The 20,948-nt window shown below is 40.7% G+C and overlaps 1 protein-coding gene across 2 annotated transcripts in view; it reads left to right on the top strand.

Annotated features, from left to right (window-relative positions):
- Positions 1–20,948, top strand: part of CTNNA3 (catenin alpha 3) — a 419,154-nt gene that overhangs the window by 355,006 nt on the left and 43,200 nt on the right. For both annotated transcript variants that reach the window (XM_072930782.1, XM_030275560.4), the window contains exons 14-15: positions 2,963–3,055; positions 11,089–11,270. In XM_072930782.1, coding sequence (XP_072786883.1) covers positions 2,963–3,055; positions 11,089–11,270 — 275 coding nt within the window. The remainder of the gene's footprint in view (positions 1–2,962; positions 3,056–11,088; positions 11,271–20,948) is intronic.

Genomic DNA, 20,948 nt, shown 5'->3' with positions numbered 1-20,948 from the left:
CCTCATATTCATACCAGTTTAACCGTGCAGTCATCAGACATTCCCTTTGAAGAGACATATGTTGGCACATGGAATATTCCTAAAAGCAGATACAGGTGTGTTTCAGGGATTTAATAAATAGTGGATCATGAGAGCAACATGAAAAAAACACAAATTTTGCTCTGAATTGCATAAAAGAGCTTCCAAGGAGAGAAAACAATTGAGTAACTACTGTTGTTCTCATTATTACAGTGGGGAGTTTTTTCACTTTTTGATGTGTCTGAAAATGACAGTAGCTTATGGTTTGTGATTTAAGGTTTGATAAATCAGCAGCTTCTCTCTGCTTGAAATGTCCTTGGTCTTTAATAACTGGCTAGGTTTGTTTTGTTTTTCTGAATTCTGTGGTACTAGCAATCCAAGACATGGCAGATGTGGGCTTTGGGGAGAATGACTTGGGAAGAGCTCGATAGGAGTGCAGTCATCTGGCTGGGAGAGCGATCTTCCTACAGGAAACTCCTCATCCCAGCCACAAACAGGTTTTACTGACAGGAAAAGGGCATAGGCAATTTAAAACCAAAAAGGTTTCTGACAGCATTTAGCCCACGAGGGGTTCAAGTGAGCAGCACTTAGACTCTGAGTCAATGTTCTGCATATGATAAAGAATTGGAGAGGGAATCCCTATGCCAATGCTGCTGGAAGGAGATCTCTATGGTTTGCAGTTTGTAAAGTGCCAGATCAGATTAATACAGTGATGATTTAATCTTTGGAATGCTTACCTGAGACTGCCATTGAGAGTTGTCTTATCCTACTGTCCTTTTGCTGACCTCTTTGTTAATGTTTCCATGTTGAGCCTAGTAATATTTCCATAGTTTAACTTCACAGAAAAACAGTGTCAGTGGAATTCTGCAAAATTCTCTTGATGGCCCTAAAATAACATTTTTGTAAATATATACAGTTTGTCATGGGGTAACAATGGCATAAATCTCTTAAACACATTACCTAAAATTCAAATATCTATAATGTGACTGTCTTAAAGTTATTAACTGTTCTGCCCTGTCACAATATTTTGAATTCCATGTTTTATAGAAGAAAGAAACCCTTTATTGGAAGTGTGGGGTTCTCAAGTACCTCTTCACCCCGGAAGAAATGGTGCTCTGCTGCCATTAATCCAGCTTTATGATCACTGGGGGGAAAAAAATCCAAACTAGTTTTTTTGAAACCCAAGAGTTGCAAGGTGGTATTTAATATTGTAATTGTAACCCAAGTGTAGTTTAAATTTAGAAGGAATTGTTTTTTCTGAAAACTTAATTGAGGCTCTTACCTGCCTGAGGGAGTCAGTGTAATCCTGAGAAGCTGAATTACTCTGTTTTAATATCCTTTGCTATTGGTCCTCTAATAAGAGCGTCCCTAAATGTTTCCGTTAAAGGGCATTTGTGATAGGTTTTTTTATTGTAGGGATATCCATTACCACCAAAATTTAATTTTGCATTCATACTGCAGCTTTTTCCAACAACTTTTGTATGGTAACAGCCTTAGGCCACTGTGGAATTCTTACTTGGTCTAATTCCAGCCTTAAAACTGAGACTTCATAATGGTGTTAGTCTTTGCCTGAAAATAAGATGTTCCTTTCCCTCACTTTGGCAGTGTAGCTTTATGCTTATCTTTGTCCCAGAAATCGATTGCCTGTTTTTCTGAGGAAGTTTAGGTGTATTTGTCACCTCCAGTGTTCTATTTCTGCCAACTTGTGCACCAATACTGAGTTATTTCTTGCAGTGTTATCTCATAGAAATGATGATTTTCTTCAGTGAGTGAAATTGTCTGTGTGCTGCTGAAGCAATGGAGTGCTATTTGAGCCTTGTTTGAAGGCTGCTGTTAAACTCTGTGGTGAACGTACCACCTCTGACCACGGAGGTTCTTTCCCAAGGGACACAAATGCACACAGGTGGATTTATACAGCTTAATGCAGTCCCATTACAGTGCTATGGACCCAGAAGTAAAATGACAGAACCTTGCAGTGTCCCCCTCAATAGATCTTCTTTGTATATGCCTTGACAGTAAAAACATGAAGGTGAGAATATACAGCAATTCTGAAATAAAACATTACATATGACTTGACTGAAAATTGGGTAAAAGTAATGGCTGGGTTTTTTTCTGCCTTTTTCTAAGGTTATCTGATAGCCTTGGTCTTGTCATGTTTCTCCTGTAATGTCAGGCTTTTGGGGGACTCAGAACATGAGGATTTCCCCCTGATTGGAACTCCAGATGTCAAGGTGGTGGTAGATCTGTCACAAGTTTTGTAGAGCTTGGTTCTGTGTATTTTTGCTTTTTAGAAGTGTGAATTTACGTGATAAAGGAAAGTTTCTTGAGTTCGCTATTGCATTGGCAGAACCAATAACAAGTGATTCGCAATCCCAAAAAGTTTGTATGCTTCATTATGTTTTTGTTTTGCTGATAGAATAAACTTGCTTTTAATGTTTTATTTAGTGTCCTTTATAAAGCCATGTTCAGTGTGCAGTTTTTGCTGTGTTATTTATTATAAAATTCAGAACTTGTGCATGAAACCCTTTTTAATAATATTTTGGTAAAAGGGAAGCAGTAAATAAATATGAAGATCTGGATTATATAGAGAATTTATCGTCGTAAATGAAACAGAATCATAGCATCAACTGGCAGTTTGTGTCGAAGGAACAGACAGTGGTATATTAAATAATGCCATGTATAAAAATAGCAAATTAAGGACACTTTTTCTGGTTGTGCAGGAGCTTGTGCTGCTTAATAGAGCTGGTAAGTGACACCTTCCCACTCCATCCTTGTCATGTAAAGGTTTCTCGTTAGACATCTTTGCTAGCAGCACCACACCAATTTGCACACAGGGTTGCTTGGTGTTTGTCAGCCCTCAGCTCAGACCAGATGGGAGCTGTTTGACACGAGCACCCAACTGCCCAGTCTGGCAGACCATAACCCTGTCCTGCCTTTTCCCCAGACGCCCGAGGAGCTGGAGGATGTGTCTGACCTGGAGGAGGAACACGACGCGCGCAGCCGCACCAGCGTCCAGACCGAGGGCAAGACTGACCGGGTATGTGGAGCCGCGATGGAGGAGCACCGTGGGCAGGGGAAGTGCTGCTCTGCTCTTCTCCTGTGAAGTTGCTTGCTGGCAAGACACAAATAGTAGTTTGTACTTAGTATCAAAATGTAATAAGATCCACTAAAGCTTTCAAAGATTACATTTTCACGCAGGGTCGTCTATTTCTCAGCTAAATCAGAGTACTTCTTTAAAGGGAGTGCTTTTCTTTGGAAAGAAAACCATAAATAACACATACTTGAGAGGGCACAAAGCAAGTATATGCTGAAGACAGTGGCAGGTAGGGAGCTGGCTGTCAGCAATCACAGGTACAGACTGGTGCTGTGGGGAGATGTCACTGGGATGTGCTTCTCCTTGTGAGGTGGAAGGGACTGTTACACACGGACTGTGTTAATACAGCTAAAACCCCCCAGTACTTTAACATTGTGAGAACCCCGGGATTGATTCAGGGGTCTCGTGTGGTGGTAAAGTCTCTCCTCCAACCTTTACTTCCAAAGAAAAGCTCTGCAGGCTCTTGTTGTTCAGTCTCAAGGCAGTTTATTGCTGGTTATCTAAAAGATTGTCTTCGCGGGCTGTGGCTGTTTGGTCAGCGGCCCAGGCAGAGACTCACACTCTCCTGACACCCTCACTGTCCGGTGTCTTTGTCATCTCTCCCCCCGCCCAGGGCTGCTGCTATCTTTTATATGATATATTGCGTGTTATATGTTTACAGATTTCCCCCAATACCTACTATCCATGTTACAATGTGCTTTTCTACTCTAAACCAATCTGTGAGTGCCAACATCACCAAGAACATGGAGGTAAGGAAGAAGGAGGAGGAAGAACAGGATCAGCCCACTTTCCTCCATCTTAGAACTCCTGACCCCCCTGTACAAAGTAAAACCCCCCTGTACAGGTGTTAAAACCCCCCTGTACAATACTAAAAAATTTTCCCCTCTAATTTGTAACTACTTTTACTATACCATCTAACCTTCTGTGACCGCTTGTTCCACCTTCAAAGTTGGTAACTCATTCCATGGCTCAAACTCAAAATCACAGCTGTTTTCAGCTGCTTGCCTGGGTCTAAAATGCTTCTGACCAAGGCCTGGAACCTCTGAAAATGTCTGAGGGACACTTTGAGTTCCGACAAACGTTATAGTATGAGCATTTCTATTTTGCCCCCATTTCTCCCTAAAACAGTAGAGCTACTGTAAATGTTCCTTTTTGTGGCATCTAGATAGAGGTCATGGCTTAAAGCCTGATTCTATAGTTTAGAAACAATTTTCCCAGATTTCAGGTCCTGTTATTAGGGCCATAAATGGCACATCACCCCCCAAAAGCAGTAGAAAATTATAGCTTTGACTGAATTATATACCTATGCACTTAGGCTGGAGTAGGATATTGACAGACACCTGCACAAACTTTATTTAAAAAAAAGATGTCTTAACAAATCTGTTTGCTGCTGCAGCAGCAGCAAACAAGAACAGTGATTGTAGGCCTCTTTGTTTGGAGTGCTCTTTGATATTGGTATTTGAAGATTTATGCCCAGAAGCTGTTTAGCAATATGAGGGATCTTTGTAGGGAAGATAGATGTTAAGCTTCGGGCAGTGTGTGGTTTTGTGTGGTGCAGCAGCTTTGTGTCCTCTTGGAAGGCTGTTGTGTGCAGTGCTGACGCCAGGAGTGACTGTGCTTCAGAAGTCCTTTGGCAAGATTGCAGAGCAGCCTTTTTTCCTTCTTGAGTTCTTTCTCTTGGGCATTTCAGCTATAATAATTCAGTTTAATTTATACATATCTGGCTCCATATTAATTCTGCATAGGAGCACTCTTGATTCCTCTTGCTTTGTCAAGAGTGTTGTAATTTCTTCGATGTCACATCTCTCACTGCTCCAGTGGGGAACTGGTGCCTTTTTTCTTTCTGTTTTTATCACAGCATATAATACCAGATGTGATGTGTGTATGCCACTTGTAACAAATGCTACATCTTAACTAGCAAATCTTGTTTCCCTTATGTATGAAAAAGTCATGTATTATTAATCACACCTTCAGACTCTATCTCCATAAAGACAGAGAGCAGAGATTAGTGGTGAGATAGTAGGACTAAGATTTGACCTCGTACTTATCTTTCTCACTCATCTTGAAAATGTTACTTCATTGATCTTTCCCCTCAGATAATTTCCCTTTTCTGACATTAATATAATAGTGCCTGTGGCACCATCCCATACTGGGGGATACAAGTCGACTTGGGCAGTGTGCTGTGAGATTTCTGTGTACTTAAACTGGATAAAAGCTGATGATTGTTTGTAGGGTGATTTTACATCCTTGAAGAGGAGGCTCCTTAGGATCAAACCCTTAGCTGCTATAGAAACAGGTACTGTTCATGAATCCAAGGACTAATGCAGTTTTTCCCAGCTGAAAGTTAGCTCTTCCTCTGGTGGTTGTGTGTAATTTGTGTAGTCAGCTCTGGAAGCTTATGACAGATTTATTTATGCTATCATGATCAGTGTAATTGCACTGAGGGAGGTAGTGGCTTGTTATTGTGGGATTGTGTGTTGAAGAGAGGGGTGAGTAAGATTTTGCCCAGTTAATTTTAGACATAGAGAACAATGTACATGTTAATGATCAGGAAAAAGTACATTAAGTGTTTGAAGTTACTAAATTAGTGATGAGAACAGCTTAGCTTAATTTCAGAGTTGCTGCTGCAGGTTAAGGTCATCATATTGAGGAAGAGGCAAAATGTTTTAGCTCACAACTTAATCCACTTAGGGTTGCCAAGAGCAGAACTCTTTCAGGCAGCCACATGTCCACATTTTTTTTTTTCTCAGAGTTCTGCAGACAGTTTTGTGAATGCATGGACAAAAATGTCTGAGATTAAGATAATTTTTAATACAGTTTTGTTGCACACTGTGTTTGTGCAAAAATTCCATGCTGAAAAAGAGTTGATTCAATGTGTTCTGTGAATGAAAAAATCCAGGCTAAGTTATTTCATTGTTGCATTTGTGTTGCATTTTAAATACAGTGATTAATTATATAGCTCTAAAAATATACTAAACTCTAAGAGGAAAGCCTGGATAAAATAGCAAAGACCACGAAGAGCTGTTGATACTTGCATAAAAAATAGTTAGAGGGGAAGCTACGTTTGCCTTCATAAATAAATTTTTATTTAAGTGGCAAATATTGTGCATCTAAGTTCCTACATTAAATAAAATGCTAATGTACATTAACAGGAAGCATGTCCTACTTTGTTAATAAAAAAGGCAATTTTGGAATATTTTTTTGATTTTTAACAAAGCCCTATACAAGCATGAAATATTGGTAAGAATTCAAGCATAATGAAAATAACTACTGTAATTTTGAGTGGGTTCTATGAATAGTAATTTTGACACCTGATACGTAGCAAAAGATTCCATGTCAGGAGTCATGATCTATCAAAAGCATTTCATTTTCTTGCCAATTTTTAACCCAATTTCCGTAAAGAGATGAAGTTACTGAAGTACTCAAGGTTGTAGCAGTATATTATATACTTCTACAAAGTAGAGCTGGAAAGAACCTCAAGAACTTGGCTAATCCAGCCATTTGGCCCAGGGCAGAATAAATACACTTCTTCTTGACACACATATATATATGAACAATTCCATTGCTCTCGCTACTTAGCTCATTACTGGAATTGATGGTTTATTGGAAAGTTTTTGTCCTTATACCTCATATATTGCAATTAACACATTAGCACTCATCTGTAATGGACACAGAGAGTGAGGTTCCTTTCTTTATGTATTTTTTTTTATGTACTTGTGCAACCTTTTTCTATGGCCTTTTTTGGAAACTCCTGGTGAAGAACTCCAGTAACCTTGATTTATTCTTCAGGGTTGAGTTTCCTGTATGTTCTTTTAGTCTCTCTCTGTTCTGGGTGCTCTGCAGCTGGTTAATGAATTCTTGAATTTTGTGTCCAGACTATTTATATTGCCAAGTGTGTGAGGCCACCTGTGATCTCAACATCACAAGTGAGAAATTTGCACTATTTCCTGCTATGTGCGTAGTTCACAAGGAGCTTTGTATGCAGTTTGCCTTTCTGCCATGAGCACAACCTTTTGTCAACCACAAATTCCCACCCACACAACTGCCTATGGCTGGTTCTGTCTCAGTTCTGTGTGTGTGCCAGTGATTTTTCTTAGGGGTAAACCCTATCATTGTCTCAGCTGCACTACACACCCTGTGATGTTTCCAGATCAGTTCTCAAGTTCACTTTGAGTTGTAAACCAGGCCTCTTCCACTGAGAGTGTGGTGTGGACTATTGGTTCTGTGGAAACACTGACTAATGCAGCTCCCTTCACAACTTTTCCTGATGGATCCCTTGGCTCGGTGTGTGTTCTTGATAAGTGCTCTGCAAGCAGTTTTCTAACCAATATTACATCCACCCACTGGATATTACATCTAGACCTTATTTCTCCAGGTTATTTGTAAGGATGACATGAGAGCCAGTGGCAAAGCTCTGGTGAAGCCCAGACTTAGGATGATGCTTTTTGATCTATAGGCCTATGGCCTTGGGAGAAAGAGAAATTACATTTAATATGCCATAGTTGCATCATCTAAGCCAACCTTCTTAGTGAAGGCTGATGCAAAAATGGCATTAAACACTTTGTTTGCTATCTCCCAATACTTTTACCCCTTTATCTGGTTTATGCAATTATATTGCATCTAAAAAGACAGCAGAACTGTCATGGCAGAACAAATGAGGCACTCTCTGAACTTGTTTAAGGAATGCTGCACTTCAGCAGGCTTGCTGCAATTCTTGAAATGGGGAGAATGCAGCTGTGACAGCAGGTGGTTAAGTATTGAAAGAAACACAGCTTCTCCCCACTGTCAGCATCACACACCCACGCAGTTCATCTCTGGGGACGTGTATTCACTTAGCTGTGAATGCTGAATATCCAACATATCGCTGTTACCACTTCATCCAAACTCACATAGTGATTCCCTCGGTAGGAAAAGCAGCAGTAAAAGGTCATGGACATTTTAACAGTACCTTTGACTCAGTGGCATCTCTGTGAATTCACTTATGAACACACTGGCATTCCCACAGAATCGGACTCGGGAATGGTTTGGAACGGACCTCAGACATCCCCTAGTTCCACAGCAGGGATGCCACTCACCTGCTCAGGTTGCTCAGGGCTCAGCTCACATGTGCATTTTATGACAGTGGTCTGCACAGTTTGTTCAAGGAAAAGACAGGTAAAAGTCATGATTGGAGCTATTGTGAAACTGTTGTGAAATATATTGCTGTACTTTGAGTGATTTGCAGGGGTCCTGTTCTTTTTCACCAAATGTTCAGCTGACTGCAGCAGGAGAGGAGGAACAGACCAGAGGGCTTCTCCTGGCTGCTGAGGCTCTGGTGGAATGAAAGCCTCAGCTCTCAAGATAAAGCAGGGACACAAATCCATTCTTCTGGGATCTCTGACATTTTCTTATAACTGTGTGAAGAACATTTTCTTATAAGTATGTGAAGAGCAGGTTATTTTGTGTTCTTGTATGTAAAAGCCCTGAGAAGTTTTTCATGTGCTCATTTGGGAAACTGGGGTTTGTTTTGTTGCAGCCTACAGAGTTGCAGAAACCAGTGTTTTCCTCTATTCTTCTCTGTAGTTAAATGACATATTGCAGCCTACAAAGCTGGAAGTGTTAAATAATTTTCAAGGGAGATTCTTTGATTTTGCTTGAATGTATTGTGCTGCTTTCTGTTGCCTTTCTTTCCTTCCTGGTCCTTGTAAGTGGTAAGAATGGTGCTGGTGTGGATCTGGCCAGTCACTTGGGTGTTAGGGGTGAAGAAAGAAAAAACATACGTCCATCTGATGTTTTAAGAGCATAATCAAAGTTTATGTGAAAGTCAAATCCTTGGAGAGCAGCCTGAAACACAGGTAGGCATAAGGCCAGTTCTTAGGCTTGGGATGTCGCTGGCCAGCAATATACCAGGGAGAGAAGAGTCCAAATCATCACCACTTAGTTACCCCCCATGTGTCCTTACATGACCTTAAAAGTTCTGTTTCATTGCTGGAGAACTGACTAAAACATGGAAAGGTAATGAAAGGAAACACGGGGTCAGTCAGGTTGCAAAGGAGACAACTCAAATAACACAAACTCCAGTGTTGGAGACTTCAGCTACCAGGGACAAACAGCCTTCAGAAAAGTTAAGTTAGGGAAATTTAAGAAAAAATTTCATACGTTTTTTTTTTTAATAGAAGAAAATATCACAGATATAACTTCTTCTCTCACCTAGTCCTTTCTCTGTTACCTGCTACTGTAATAATAACATTTTGTCTTAGAAGTAGTAAAAAAAAAAATTTTCTCTTGCTTGACAGAATAAACCTGCACTCATGTAACAGTCATTTAGTTTAGATCTTTATTTCACAATTATGGTTATGCTGCTTATTTTGATACAAAGTTAAATCTGTGCTTAAAAGGCTCTGTATACAATTGCTTTTTTTAATTGAACATGGTTTTAAAGCAGCATGAGGGAAAGGAGAGAAAAGACAAGGTCAGAATTATAATTTCCTTTGCCCTTTGTTCCAGTGGATAATGTCTCTTCCACCTGAAGCTCATTATTGTTGGCAGATAGCAGGATGCTCTATGTCACAGTTCTTTCCTTAAAATGTCATCTTTCTTGTGGTTTCGAGATCTAGGCCTGTGATCTTGAACTCAAAACAGGATTGAAACTGGGAGCTAGGAAATACGCCAGACATCCACCCATCAGCAAGCATGTATGAGATCACAAAAGTTCTCTTCCCTCTGTAGGCCATTTTGGGATTTTTTAACAACATGGGAGAAGTAGCCTCCAAATAGCTGGGCTTTCTAATTCTGTGACTGTAGGGTAATTCTGATCACTGTAAGATGGTTCCTTCCACCCTTAAACATTCAGTGATTCTGTATGATTTTGTGACTGCAATTACAGGTACATGCTGAGAAACCTGTAATTTTCAGTAATTTGTCTAAGTGAGAAAGCTAACCCTGTGACAGTGATTCTAGCATAAATAAAACCTCTGAAAAGACATGGCTTGGAAAACATACATATTATGTACAGAACTGCTTACCCATTTTATTAATTGGAAGCAATTCAACCATGGCCTTAACTTTCCATTTTACTGGTGGTAGATAATGTTTTCTAAGCAAGAATGTTTTCTAAACAAGTCACAAAATATTTATTGTGTAATTATGGATTAATGACAACATGTTGATAATTGCTGTGTGTAGTTGTGAGTTCCTGGTAGCCTGAAGGGGAAGGTGTGAGATAGCAACAGAGCCATCAGGACCAGCATGGCTCCTCTCTTCTGGGGATGAAGGGCCAGGATTTCCATGTGGCCATGTAATATCCCAGCCCATGGCTACTCCCTGGCCTGTTGCTGACACAGGAGGGGTGTCTGGCCCATGACTGCAGCAGGCTCATGGAGAGCATTAAACAAAAACATTTCTCTGATAGTGCTACATTTTGAGGGGCTTTTGGTAATCTTATTCACATCCTGATTTCTGTCACCTATTTGTCTTCTGCAAAGACAGAATATGCATATTTGAACAATTAAATCTTTTTCAGTTCCTAGAATGATAATATAGAACCCTCTCAGAAGAGAGAATAAGCATAGGTGAGTTTCAGGACCATTAACCCTTTTCATTGATTATTTTGTACCTGAATCAATACTGCATTGTATAACTTTCAGATGTATCATACTCAAAACTACTTAGGCTCCTTAGCCCTAAGAAATTGGAAAAATTTTCAGTCAGATTTCATAAAGACCGTTTAGAAGAATTTAATCTTCTCTCTCTTTCACTATGTTAAAACAAATGATTTTAGGAACACCACTGTCCCCATTACACTGAGATTATTTGGTCCTACCCAGTGACAACTTACAAATTTTGAAATTTAGAAGTATTCAAACTCAAACAGTTGGCTCAGGCCATAATGTGTTTAAACTATGTATTTATTAATGTGCAGTGTTTGTTGTTTTGGTTTTTTTTTTAATAAAATGCTCTGACATAGATGCTTTACAAATCAAATTATTCTGTTTTAGGCTAAGATGACTCAACTGCCAGAAGCTGAAAAGGAAAAGATAGCTGAGCAAGTGGCTGACTTCAAAAAAGTCAAGAGTAAGCTTGATGCAGAGATTGAAATCTGGGATGATACCAGCAATGACATAATTGTTCTGGCCAAGAGGATGTGTGTGATTATGATGGAGATGACTGACTTCACAAGGTAATTACGTGAAAAATGGTTCTTGTGTATTTAGAAATGCTGGAGGCCATTGTAATACTGGAGCAGCAAATGCAGAGTTTAATGTCAGCCAGCTCTCAGCATTTCTGCACAATTGAGTGCCTCAGTTAATGCAACACATCAGGTAGGGGCACTGAAGTGTTGGGGGATTTAATATTTTGGACTATGCTTATCCCTAATTTTTTGCCTTTGTCCTCTCTTATTAATTTGTTGGTAGGGTTTTTGCACATGCTTTAGCACTCTATTTCTGCTCTCAGTGAAAGGGAAAAGGTAACAAAACCTTGATTTTAAGCTGTAGATTTCTCATCTGTTGTTCTGTCTACTTCTATCAGAGCATGCTGTCAAGCATGAAACACTCTGTACAGAGCCCATGTCTGACAGTACACAGACTCATACATATTTTATATCCCATTATTGCTGTTGCTTTCTTGAGAAGTCTTGTGCTGCTAGATGTAGTTTAAAGAATGAGGAATACCAGAGCAGATAGCTCTCAAAGCTGGTATTTCTTTCTGCTGGCAGTGTGTGTTTGATGATGGCCTTACAACAGGAGACAAGTTTAAGTGCAGGAGCTTTTCCTGCCATGCTGTGAACTAAATTATATATAAAGCTCTATAACCAAGTTGATTATAACAAAGGAAGATATTGGTGGTGGTGTCTGTACTTCTTTCTCCCCCTGGTCTAGTTAGCAGTAAAACAGTTGCTGACAGGTACACACAACCACTCTTCCAGGACACTTTCTGCCTCATGAAACAATTCTTTCGTGCAAAAGACAAAGAACGTTATCTTTGTATCTTTGTGGATGTCAGTGAGCAGGGTTGCATCGAGCTGAGCCAGCTTGGACAGAGCTGGGCTCTGCTGCAGGCTCTTTCTGGGGAAGGCAGCTGTTGCATTTTATTACACTGGCACTTTCCAAATCCACGTGCAAGTGAGAGGGAGGGTAAAGACCTGCATGGAGAAGTCTGCAATCTGTTGTAAAACTTGTTTTAAATATCTCCTTCAGAAAGAAATTCTGTTTCTTCTTTAATGATGCCAGATGAAGTCTAGTAAAAGGAAGATTTGCATCTGTCTCAGTAATAGGTGAGCTCTTGTGGCTCTTCCTCTTGTTGCTTATCAAAGGTGGCAGTTGTAAGTGCTGAGAAGCACAGCTGGCTCTTCATTTCCTGCCCTGTGTAAATCTGGGAACAGATCATAGAATTGTTTAGGTTGGAAAAGATTCTTAAGGTCATTGAATCCATCCATTAACCCAGCACCACCATGTTCATTTGCTAAACAATGTCCTAAAGTGCCACATCCATGTGTTTTTGAACTCTTCCAGGGATGGTGATTCCACCACTTCCCTGGACAGCCTCTTCCAATGCTGGACTACCCTTTCAGTGGAGAAATTTTCCTTAATATCTAACACAAACGTCCCCTTAGTGCACTTAGTGCAACCTGAGGCCATTCCCTCATCTTGTCACTTGTCCCCTTGGAGCAGAGCTCTGTATCCCCTGGCTGCACCCTCCTGCCAGGGAGTTGTGCAGAGCCAGAAGATCCCCCTGAGCCCACTTTTCTCCAGGCTGAGCCCCACCAGCTCCCTGAGCTGCTCCAGACCATTCCCCAGCTCCTTTCCCTTCTTTGGACACCCAGGGATGAATATTGCAGAACGCACAGCAAACATCAGCTCACTTTAGGGTCTGAGCGCGCCACTCTGTAACCCCCAAGTTCTTGAACGTGGAAGAAAGAAAAGATCCTGACATTTTGTATTTGTTACATCAGAAGCTACTCAGACAAATACTAAATTTGTGTATTTGAGTCACTCATTATGTAAGCTGATTGCTGTTATTCCTCATATGGTATTACCTTGCATTCATTGTTATTTAATCTCAGTAAGTGGTTTTCAAAGTTCTGGGTTTTTTTGCTCTGTCTTCTGTGTAAGTAAATAGCAAGAAATGGCCTGACCTGCTAAAACAGTTTTCATAATATTTTAGTGAAAACACTCTAATTTCTGCCCTGATTGGCTAAAAATGTACAAGAAAATCCCAGGGTTGCATTTGTTTTGTTCTTTTTTTCTCGAAGCTTTATGTTTAAATGGAGCAGGATCTTTGTTTTCCACTGTCAAAGCAGACCTACAATTAAAAAGATATTTGCCAATAAACATACCTAAGTCCCTATTGCTCATATAAGGGAATGTGTATCTAATTCAAGCAGTGCTTTGGATCACAACACTGGAACTTGTAATTTCTGTTGAGAAGGAGCAAGGAATGGTCACTGGTTTAAATATAAAGGGAGCTCTGCTATCAAGCTTTGAGAATAGTTTGCTGTTTGAACCCTGTGCACCAGGGGAAAGTTCCTTCAAACAGAGAACTGCAGGATGTCTCTGCACTTTGATGATAGGAAACTTACAACTAGGGCTCAGGTAAGACTGGAACACGAGGCAGAGCCTGCTGCTGTGTCGAAGGTGATTCTGTACATGCACCACAGAGACACCAGTGCTGGTAATTGGCCGGGCTGGGATGTTGCACAGCCTGCCCTGACAACGTGCAGCCCATGGATTCAGGATTCACAGTGCCTTTTGAAGGCTCTGGGAGGATCCCTCTCACTTTTCTGTGGTGTAAAGAGTAAATGAGAATCGCTGGGCTTCTACCCCTTACTCATTCTGTAGATTGGTAGATTCCAATTGGGGCCATATGAATGCTTTCTTTAAACAAAAGAGTGCAGCTCTCAGCAAACTGTTCAGAAAGCGTCTCATATTTGTTCTTTCTACTTGACATTTGTTTCTAAAATGGCATCAGTATTGGAGTTAATATGAGAAATATAGTGAAAATAGCAAAACAAATTAACAAGGCTAGAAAAAAATAAATCTAGCAAAGTCATCCTCCAAAAGCTGTCCCCTTTATCTTTGTAATAAGACTAAATGTAACTCTCTAGTACTTCAAGGATTGCAGCTTGCCTAAACTTTTCTCTTGGTAGTACTCCTGGTTCCCACCAAGTGTGGCTGCCTTGTCGGGTGGGGCTCCTCACCTGGTAATAGCCACAGTCTTCATTCACAGCCTTAATTCATCTGGGCTTCTGTCTTTGCTTGGGAAAGCAAATCGAGATGGCAGTTCTGTAGTTACTGGACTCGAAGAGACCATGAGACACACAGATGACAAAGAAAGAGGGCAGAAGAGGGTTCTATTCCTAGTCAAGTTCATCCATTAAACTCCTCACCATAACTCACTATTTGATTTACTTTTCCTGGTGCCCCTTTCCAGTTCAGAGTTACCTGTGATCCTCCTATTTCCCATCCAGCAGCCAGATGCTTTTGAAATTCTGTGGAGCTTTTTCTTTGCATCCTGAAATCTGCTGCCTTCCTTGCCTTTTTCTGGCTCTTCCAGCCCTCAGATTTGTATCAGCTCCATCCAATCACTCTTACCCATGCTGAAATCCCATATCCCAGCTCTCCTGCTCAGTCTTGTTCCCATCACCAACCTGGTTCGTCAGTGCCACAAAAGGTAATGGTTCCTTTATTACTAACCCCTGAACCAAGTGTCATTGCAGTCACAGTGCAGCTTGAGATACATGTAGGAATTGCCCCTTTCCCTCCCTGCTCATCTTGGGGCATTCACTGTTCAGCACTGCTTCATTAAGGAGTCTGGGATGCTTTTGAGAGTTCATAGCTGCTCAGTGTTTGCATCATAAGCCTTAGATGAGAACAAACAACTTCAGCTTTAAATTATTTCATTAAAAATCACTTAAAGATTAAAGGTTGTAAATGTTTTGCTAACAGAGTTGCTTTCCAGTTGAGTTATTAGAAAGGACAGTTATTTTGGAGATAGTGTTTTTGGGCAAAGAAGGTCAACCTCTCCTTTGGGTTCTGTGTTAAGAGCAGCTTCTGCTTGTGTAACTTACAGGAAGATGTTCTGTAAGGTGAATTTGTTTCCTGAGCAAGCACAGTTCAGCTGTGTGTGTATGCTTGCATGTATTTATCATCTATGCCTTGTTGAACAGAGCCAGCAGGATTTCCGTGTTCCAGCAGGGCAGGTTAAGCTGGTACATTCTGCTGTTAAAAGGAGCAGCAGAATTGCATGAGCTGCTGTGGTGCCAGGGCAGTGAAAGGGTTTGCAGTGCTCGGGGACCTGACTGTCCTGCCAGGGCTCCTGTGCAATGGCCTCGGGCAGGTGCTGCTCTCAAATAAACTCAGCAGTTTTGTGATGGATCCTTGAGAGGGGTGTCAAGTTAAACCATGTAGTACAATCAGCTGATACTGCTCCTTCTGCCTGAATGTCACAGAGCTTCTAATATTTACACAAATAAGTCAGGATTTTGAAGGCAGAAATCCAGTGTCTGTGTCCTCCTGTCCATCCCAAAAGCTTGTGACTAAGCCTGAATTTCCTTCATACTACTACTGTGTCTTTATTAATGATACCTACATAGAATGTGATATTTCATATGATACTTTTGTGGATGCTTCTGCCACTTTTATAGTAGAAATCATTTCAGCTGGTTCTTAAATACATACAACAGCAAGTATTTTTCATCTGATTTGACAGTTGCTACTCAATATCGTTCTAATAGTTACTGCTAAATAGTTATCCATCAATAGCAACATTTCTAAAAAAAATTGTAAATTCCAAATATATTACTTCCTTTATGCAACCCTTATTCCAAAGGGAAAATCACCTGGTGGATCTAAGTCTTAGAAGCAAAACAGAAACATTTAAAGAAATAAAAATAGTTTAACAGTTTGGCATTGTGACAGTATTACTTCAAGTATTTATATATATCCAATTTCCCTGCAAGCTAAATGGATTAATTTTTCCTGTAGTAGGCACAATTGCCAGCAATAGTAGTATTATTAAACAAACACAGTAGGTCATGAATAAAGAGTCTGATTTAGATCCTTCTGCTAGGGATTAAAGAGTTAGAATTCCCTCAGTGCCGCAGGTCCCGGTGGTGGCAGTGTGCAGCTGCAGAGGATGGTGGATCAGAGGCACACCCTTCACATGGCTGCTCTGTGCAGGTTAGCAAAGCGTTGTAAATACTTGTAAATCAGTACAGGGAGCAGCTAATGGCCAAAATAATGAGCACAACATCTCATCCTTTCCTCTGCAGCATTTCTGTGGCAAAGTACAGCTGGTTCATGTACAGCTGCAGTCAGGAAACAGGTTTTGCTATTACTCATAACTGGAGTAGAGATACTGCAGGGAAAGGATAAACTGGAGCTGCTTGTCAGCCTTAACAGCAGGAAGAGGACAGGTACATAGACAGGCCTGCATCAGCTTTGTTTTTGCAGTCTTGTGTTCTTTTTTGTGTCACCTGTTGCTTCTTAACCACAACCGTTTTAGGCACTTCTGTACTCTGCCTTTGCTGTCAGAGCCAAAACATACATTTTCTCTGATCTCTGAGTGCTGCTGCTCACTGCAGGCAGCACATGACATTCAGAATGCTCTGGTACAGGCAGAAGAGACTTCTAAGCCCCTGAAACTGTTCTTGGAATTTCTGGAAAAATAAAAGCTTTTTATCAAATGTCAGGACAGAAAGATGTTCTGTTATTATTTCTTCCTTCTCTCAGTGAGATAATTACATTGTGGATATCTTTCTATACTATAAGCATGTGTAATTATTTCACAGTTTATCTATTGCATCTTTCTGTGGAAGGGTGAGGCATTCACAGTTTGTTCTTTCATTTAAAAACTGTTTTTAAAAAAGGTACTTCATTTGTGCAACTTCTATTTCCTTGGAACAGAATTTAAAATGAACATAATACTGTCTTTTTATTGAGCTTAACAGTTACAGTAGGACTTTTAAAAGAAAGGTGACAAAAATTATTTTAGCTTGACATTTGACCTTTCTAAGTTTCAACTTTTTATATTGCCAATGCTTGCAACCCATTTTTAAAAAATTCTTATTTTCCTGCAAGAAAACCAAATTATGATACAAGTAGCAGGGCTGAGAAATTGAACCTTTTTTATGAATAGCACCTTTTTCATATGGACTTGAAAGTTAATTTAAGATGATGTTTTAATTTATTTTAAACAAACAGTCATTTGCAGCTAGAATGGGAAATGACTCCTAAATTTCATGTATACAGGTAGAATTCCAGACACATTCTCACAAAGAGAATTCTCCCAGTCATCTGATTAAAAGTCTTGCGTAAAACTCTTCAGCTTAAAAATTCTGGTGGTGATTTACTTGTGTGATGTGTTTAGTTGACTTACTGCTGGACTATGTGAAGCCACTTCTGAATCATTTCTTGCTTGCTGTAGGATGCCTTATAGTCAGGGAAGCTGTGAAGATTAATTCCTCTGATTAGAGCAATTACATGCTCCACATCCTAAAAGAATTTTATAAATTGAAGTCCAAGAAAATGTGCTCCATTTTAAACAGTAGGGCTTAGTTGTGCTGTTTGTGTAGAAATGCTTAGTTTGTGCTGATGTGTTAGTCATACCTCATGCATGGATAAGCACAGGGCAAAGCAGCACTGACACAACCTCCCCGTCCCTGTGTCCAAATGTGACTGGTATTTACTTGAAGACAGGAGATCCTCAAAATAATCAGAGGAAGCCCCTGGTGCTTGTTTTTTATTTTTCCTGTCGTTCTGTGTAAGATTTCAGAGAATTCCTTGCATTCTTAGCAATATTGCAATTAGTGTAACAGTTATTTCAGAGTATCTTGTACTACAACCCTTAGCATAAAAGTTGAAAAACAAGTGAAGAGATTGAGATGTCTGTTGATTGGGCAAAGAAGATCATGAGGACCTATTGTCCATACCTCAAATGTATAGTCAACAAATTAATAAAATGGCAACATACTCAAATATAGCAAATTCACAAATAAGGCAGACAAACAGATCTGTGTAGCCTCTGGCAGAAGTCTGTCTGTCGGAATCTGTGGGTATTGATGATTCCAAGATTGTAGAAAGTCTCTGTCTTTCTGCCCCGTTGCCAAAGAAGCAGCCATAATTCATCTGTGCTGGTTTCAGGGTTGTTTATTCTGTTTATCTCTAACATGTTCTGCTGCCCTGCCGCAGCTCTGTCCTGCAGGGCAGCGTGTGGGGCTCTGCCCTCAGTGGGATGGTACAAACATTAAATACCAGAAACTACCTGTGCTATATTTACAATAATGTGCCAATATCTATCATCTACATTGAACAGTGTGTCCCCAGCCTGAACCAACAGAAAAATGCCAACACCACAGTGAAACATGGAGGGCATGAAGAAGGAGAAAAAGGACAAGACACACCCAATTCCTCCATCTTGTCCCCTCTGAACCCCTAATCTAGAAACCTAAAATTTTACTTTTGCACCTGTGCCACACTTAATTATTACTCTTATCAAACACTCAAAGCTTGTAATTCATCCTGTAAGATTGGAAACTCCTCTCCATGGACAGAGATCACAGACAGTGTCTCTGGGGGCTCTGTCCAGGGGGGTTCCTGACCCCTGCCAGGGTCCCAGACCTGCCAGGGCAGCCAGAGGGAAGCCCTGGATTCCCACATCTGTCCAGAACCAGAAGCAAATCAGCTACAAATCACAGTGTACATTACAGCAAATGCAACCCAATTCTAGTGACAAGCTGTTAGTCTTGTGCCAGAAAGAGCCATCTATTGCCTTTCATCTTTAGGGTCGGCTGTGGTCAGAGGACGAAGAGATTTCAGAACTCTCAAGTATCAGCTCCTGCCAGCAGAGGCATCAGGAGTGTAAAAGGGAGTTGAGGCAGTAATTTGACAGCTTGCAGGGCGGATTTCCAGGGCAGCTGGAAGGGCTGTGGTGGGATATCTCCTGTGGGTGTGTGAGCAGAGCCGGGCTGGCCTGCAGCTGTTCGGGGGTGCTCAGCATTTGGCAGGGTGGGCAGAGCTGGGCTCAGCCCCGAGCAGGGCAGCAGGAGCCCTGGAGCCCTGCAGGGCAGTGGGCTGCTCCACTGCCATGGCTCAGCACCTCCTCCTTGTCCTGGGGCACAGGAGAGAGGTGCCCAGGCTGTGAGGGCATAAGGGGCCAGGCCGGATCTGCCTTCGATCTTCAGCGTCTTCTGCAAGTCTTGTTTTTATGTTTATTTTTCTCAAGCTGTTGTTGGGTGAGAGCACCCAGCAATGTCTCCTAGGAAAATAAAGAAGCAGTCATTAAAAAGGCAAAACACCTCTCCCAGCTTCTTACCCTTTAAAATATAGGCCTATTTTTATGGGATTTATTTGCTATATTTTGTATATGCTATATATTTTTGGCTATAACACCATATGTTCAGGTTCCTCCTGAATTAATTAGCAGAAGTTAGAAGCTTAAACCTTTGGAGGGCTTCCAAGAAATAAGACTGGAAACTTTTGCAGTTATCAGCCCCTTCATTGGAAGGGTAGGCACAGCAGTGATTTAATTACGACCAGAAACTAGACGTAAAATATTAGTTACTTTTTTTCCCCTGTGAATTTAATGCTGATTCAAATGGAAGTTTTGCTTACAAGAGATCAGTCGTGTTCAGAGTATGATGTTCTCCCATTTTTCTCTTGACAATTTATTATCTGAGAATGGATGTATGGCAGTTAATGCCCTGGTGACCTGGCTGGTGAAACAGAAGTCTGGAGTTGTCACTGCCGAGTTTGTGAACTTGATAATAGAGATAGCACTTAATGGGGGTACGTAAAAATGAGAAGTAGTTGGAGGTAGTGAAATAAAAAGGAAGCAGATCAGTGGGAATTGCTTTTGAGGCTGAATAGGCTTTGTAGAGGTGGTGATACCTCAGGGGGCTGCTTGTGGCTGCTGGGATGAGATGACTGCAGTGAATGGGGTGCTGCTGTCTCAGCTGCCACTCTGATCTTGCTGGGAGGCAAGTGGGCAGTCCAGAGAAGGAAATGAGGTACAGGGACTTCCCTGCCATCTTCCCCCCATTTCTTTTCCCTTAGCAATACTATCAAATTTGTATATAAAGGTTTCTCTATCAGAATATGAAATGGGAAATATTTGAGGCCTTAAGTCATGTTTTCCAAAACAAAGAGATTTTATAACACAAACTATTTTCTTTTATATTCACATATATAATAAGTTCATAAACATTGGAGGCAAACCATGTTTTGTCTCTTTGTGTTCTGGATGTGTCTGCTGTCGTTGTGTAGCTGAGGTGATGGCACAGCATACCCTGAAATCCAGGTTGATGTGCTACTCAGCTGTACCCAAATCAGCTACAGGCTCCCCAGACTGTGTGTCTGGCTTTGGTTGTTTAGGATGCCACTGGTACATTCTAGGCTGGGGAGAAGAAGTATAGTTAGAATTTTCTCTACTGAAGTATATTACTTCAGTCATTCCAAAATCATTACTTTATTATTGCTTTCCCCTCCTCCCTGGACTGAGAACTGTAGCCCTTGCTGTAGTCACCCTTTTCCGTGCAGAAGTAGGCATGATTATTTCAGAGAGCTAAAGCTTTTATTTTTCCAGAATCACTTCTCCTGAATTAGTTTTTATTCTTCTCTTCATCCTACCAAATGTCTGACTTGCTTCTCTCTGAGTGATCAAACCACAGGAAATAATTTCCACAGAGAAAGAACCTTTGGTTTCTTTATGGCCAAGAGTCAGGCCATGGAGATGCCATCAAATAAAATATAACTGTTCCCAGAAGCTGCAGGGTTATAAACACTCTTACTATATTTCCTATATAATTAATTTTATTTAGTAATATTTTATTTCAGTTTTCTTCCTGGAGTATGCATACTTC

This window comes from Taeniopygia guttata, chromosome 6 (genome assembly GCF_048771995.1).
Source record: "Taeniopygia guttata chromosome 6, bTaeGut7.mat, whole genome shotgun sequence".
NCBI lineage: Eukaryota > Metazoa > Chordata > Aves > Passeriformes > Estrildidae > Taeniopygia > Taeniopygia guttata.
This window is presented reverse-complemented; position numbering and strand designations above follow the sequence as displayed.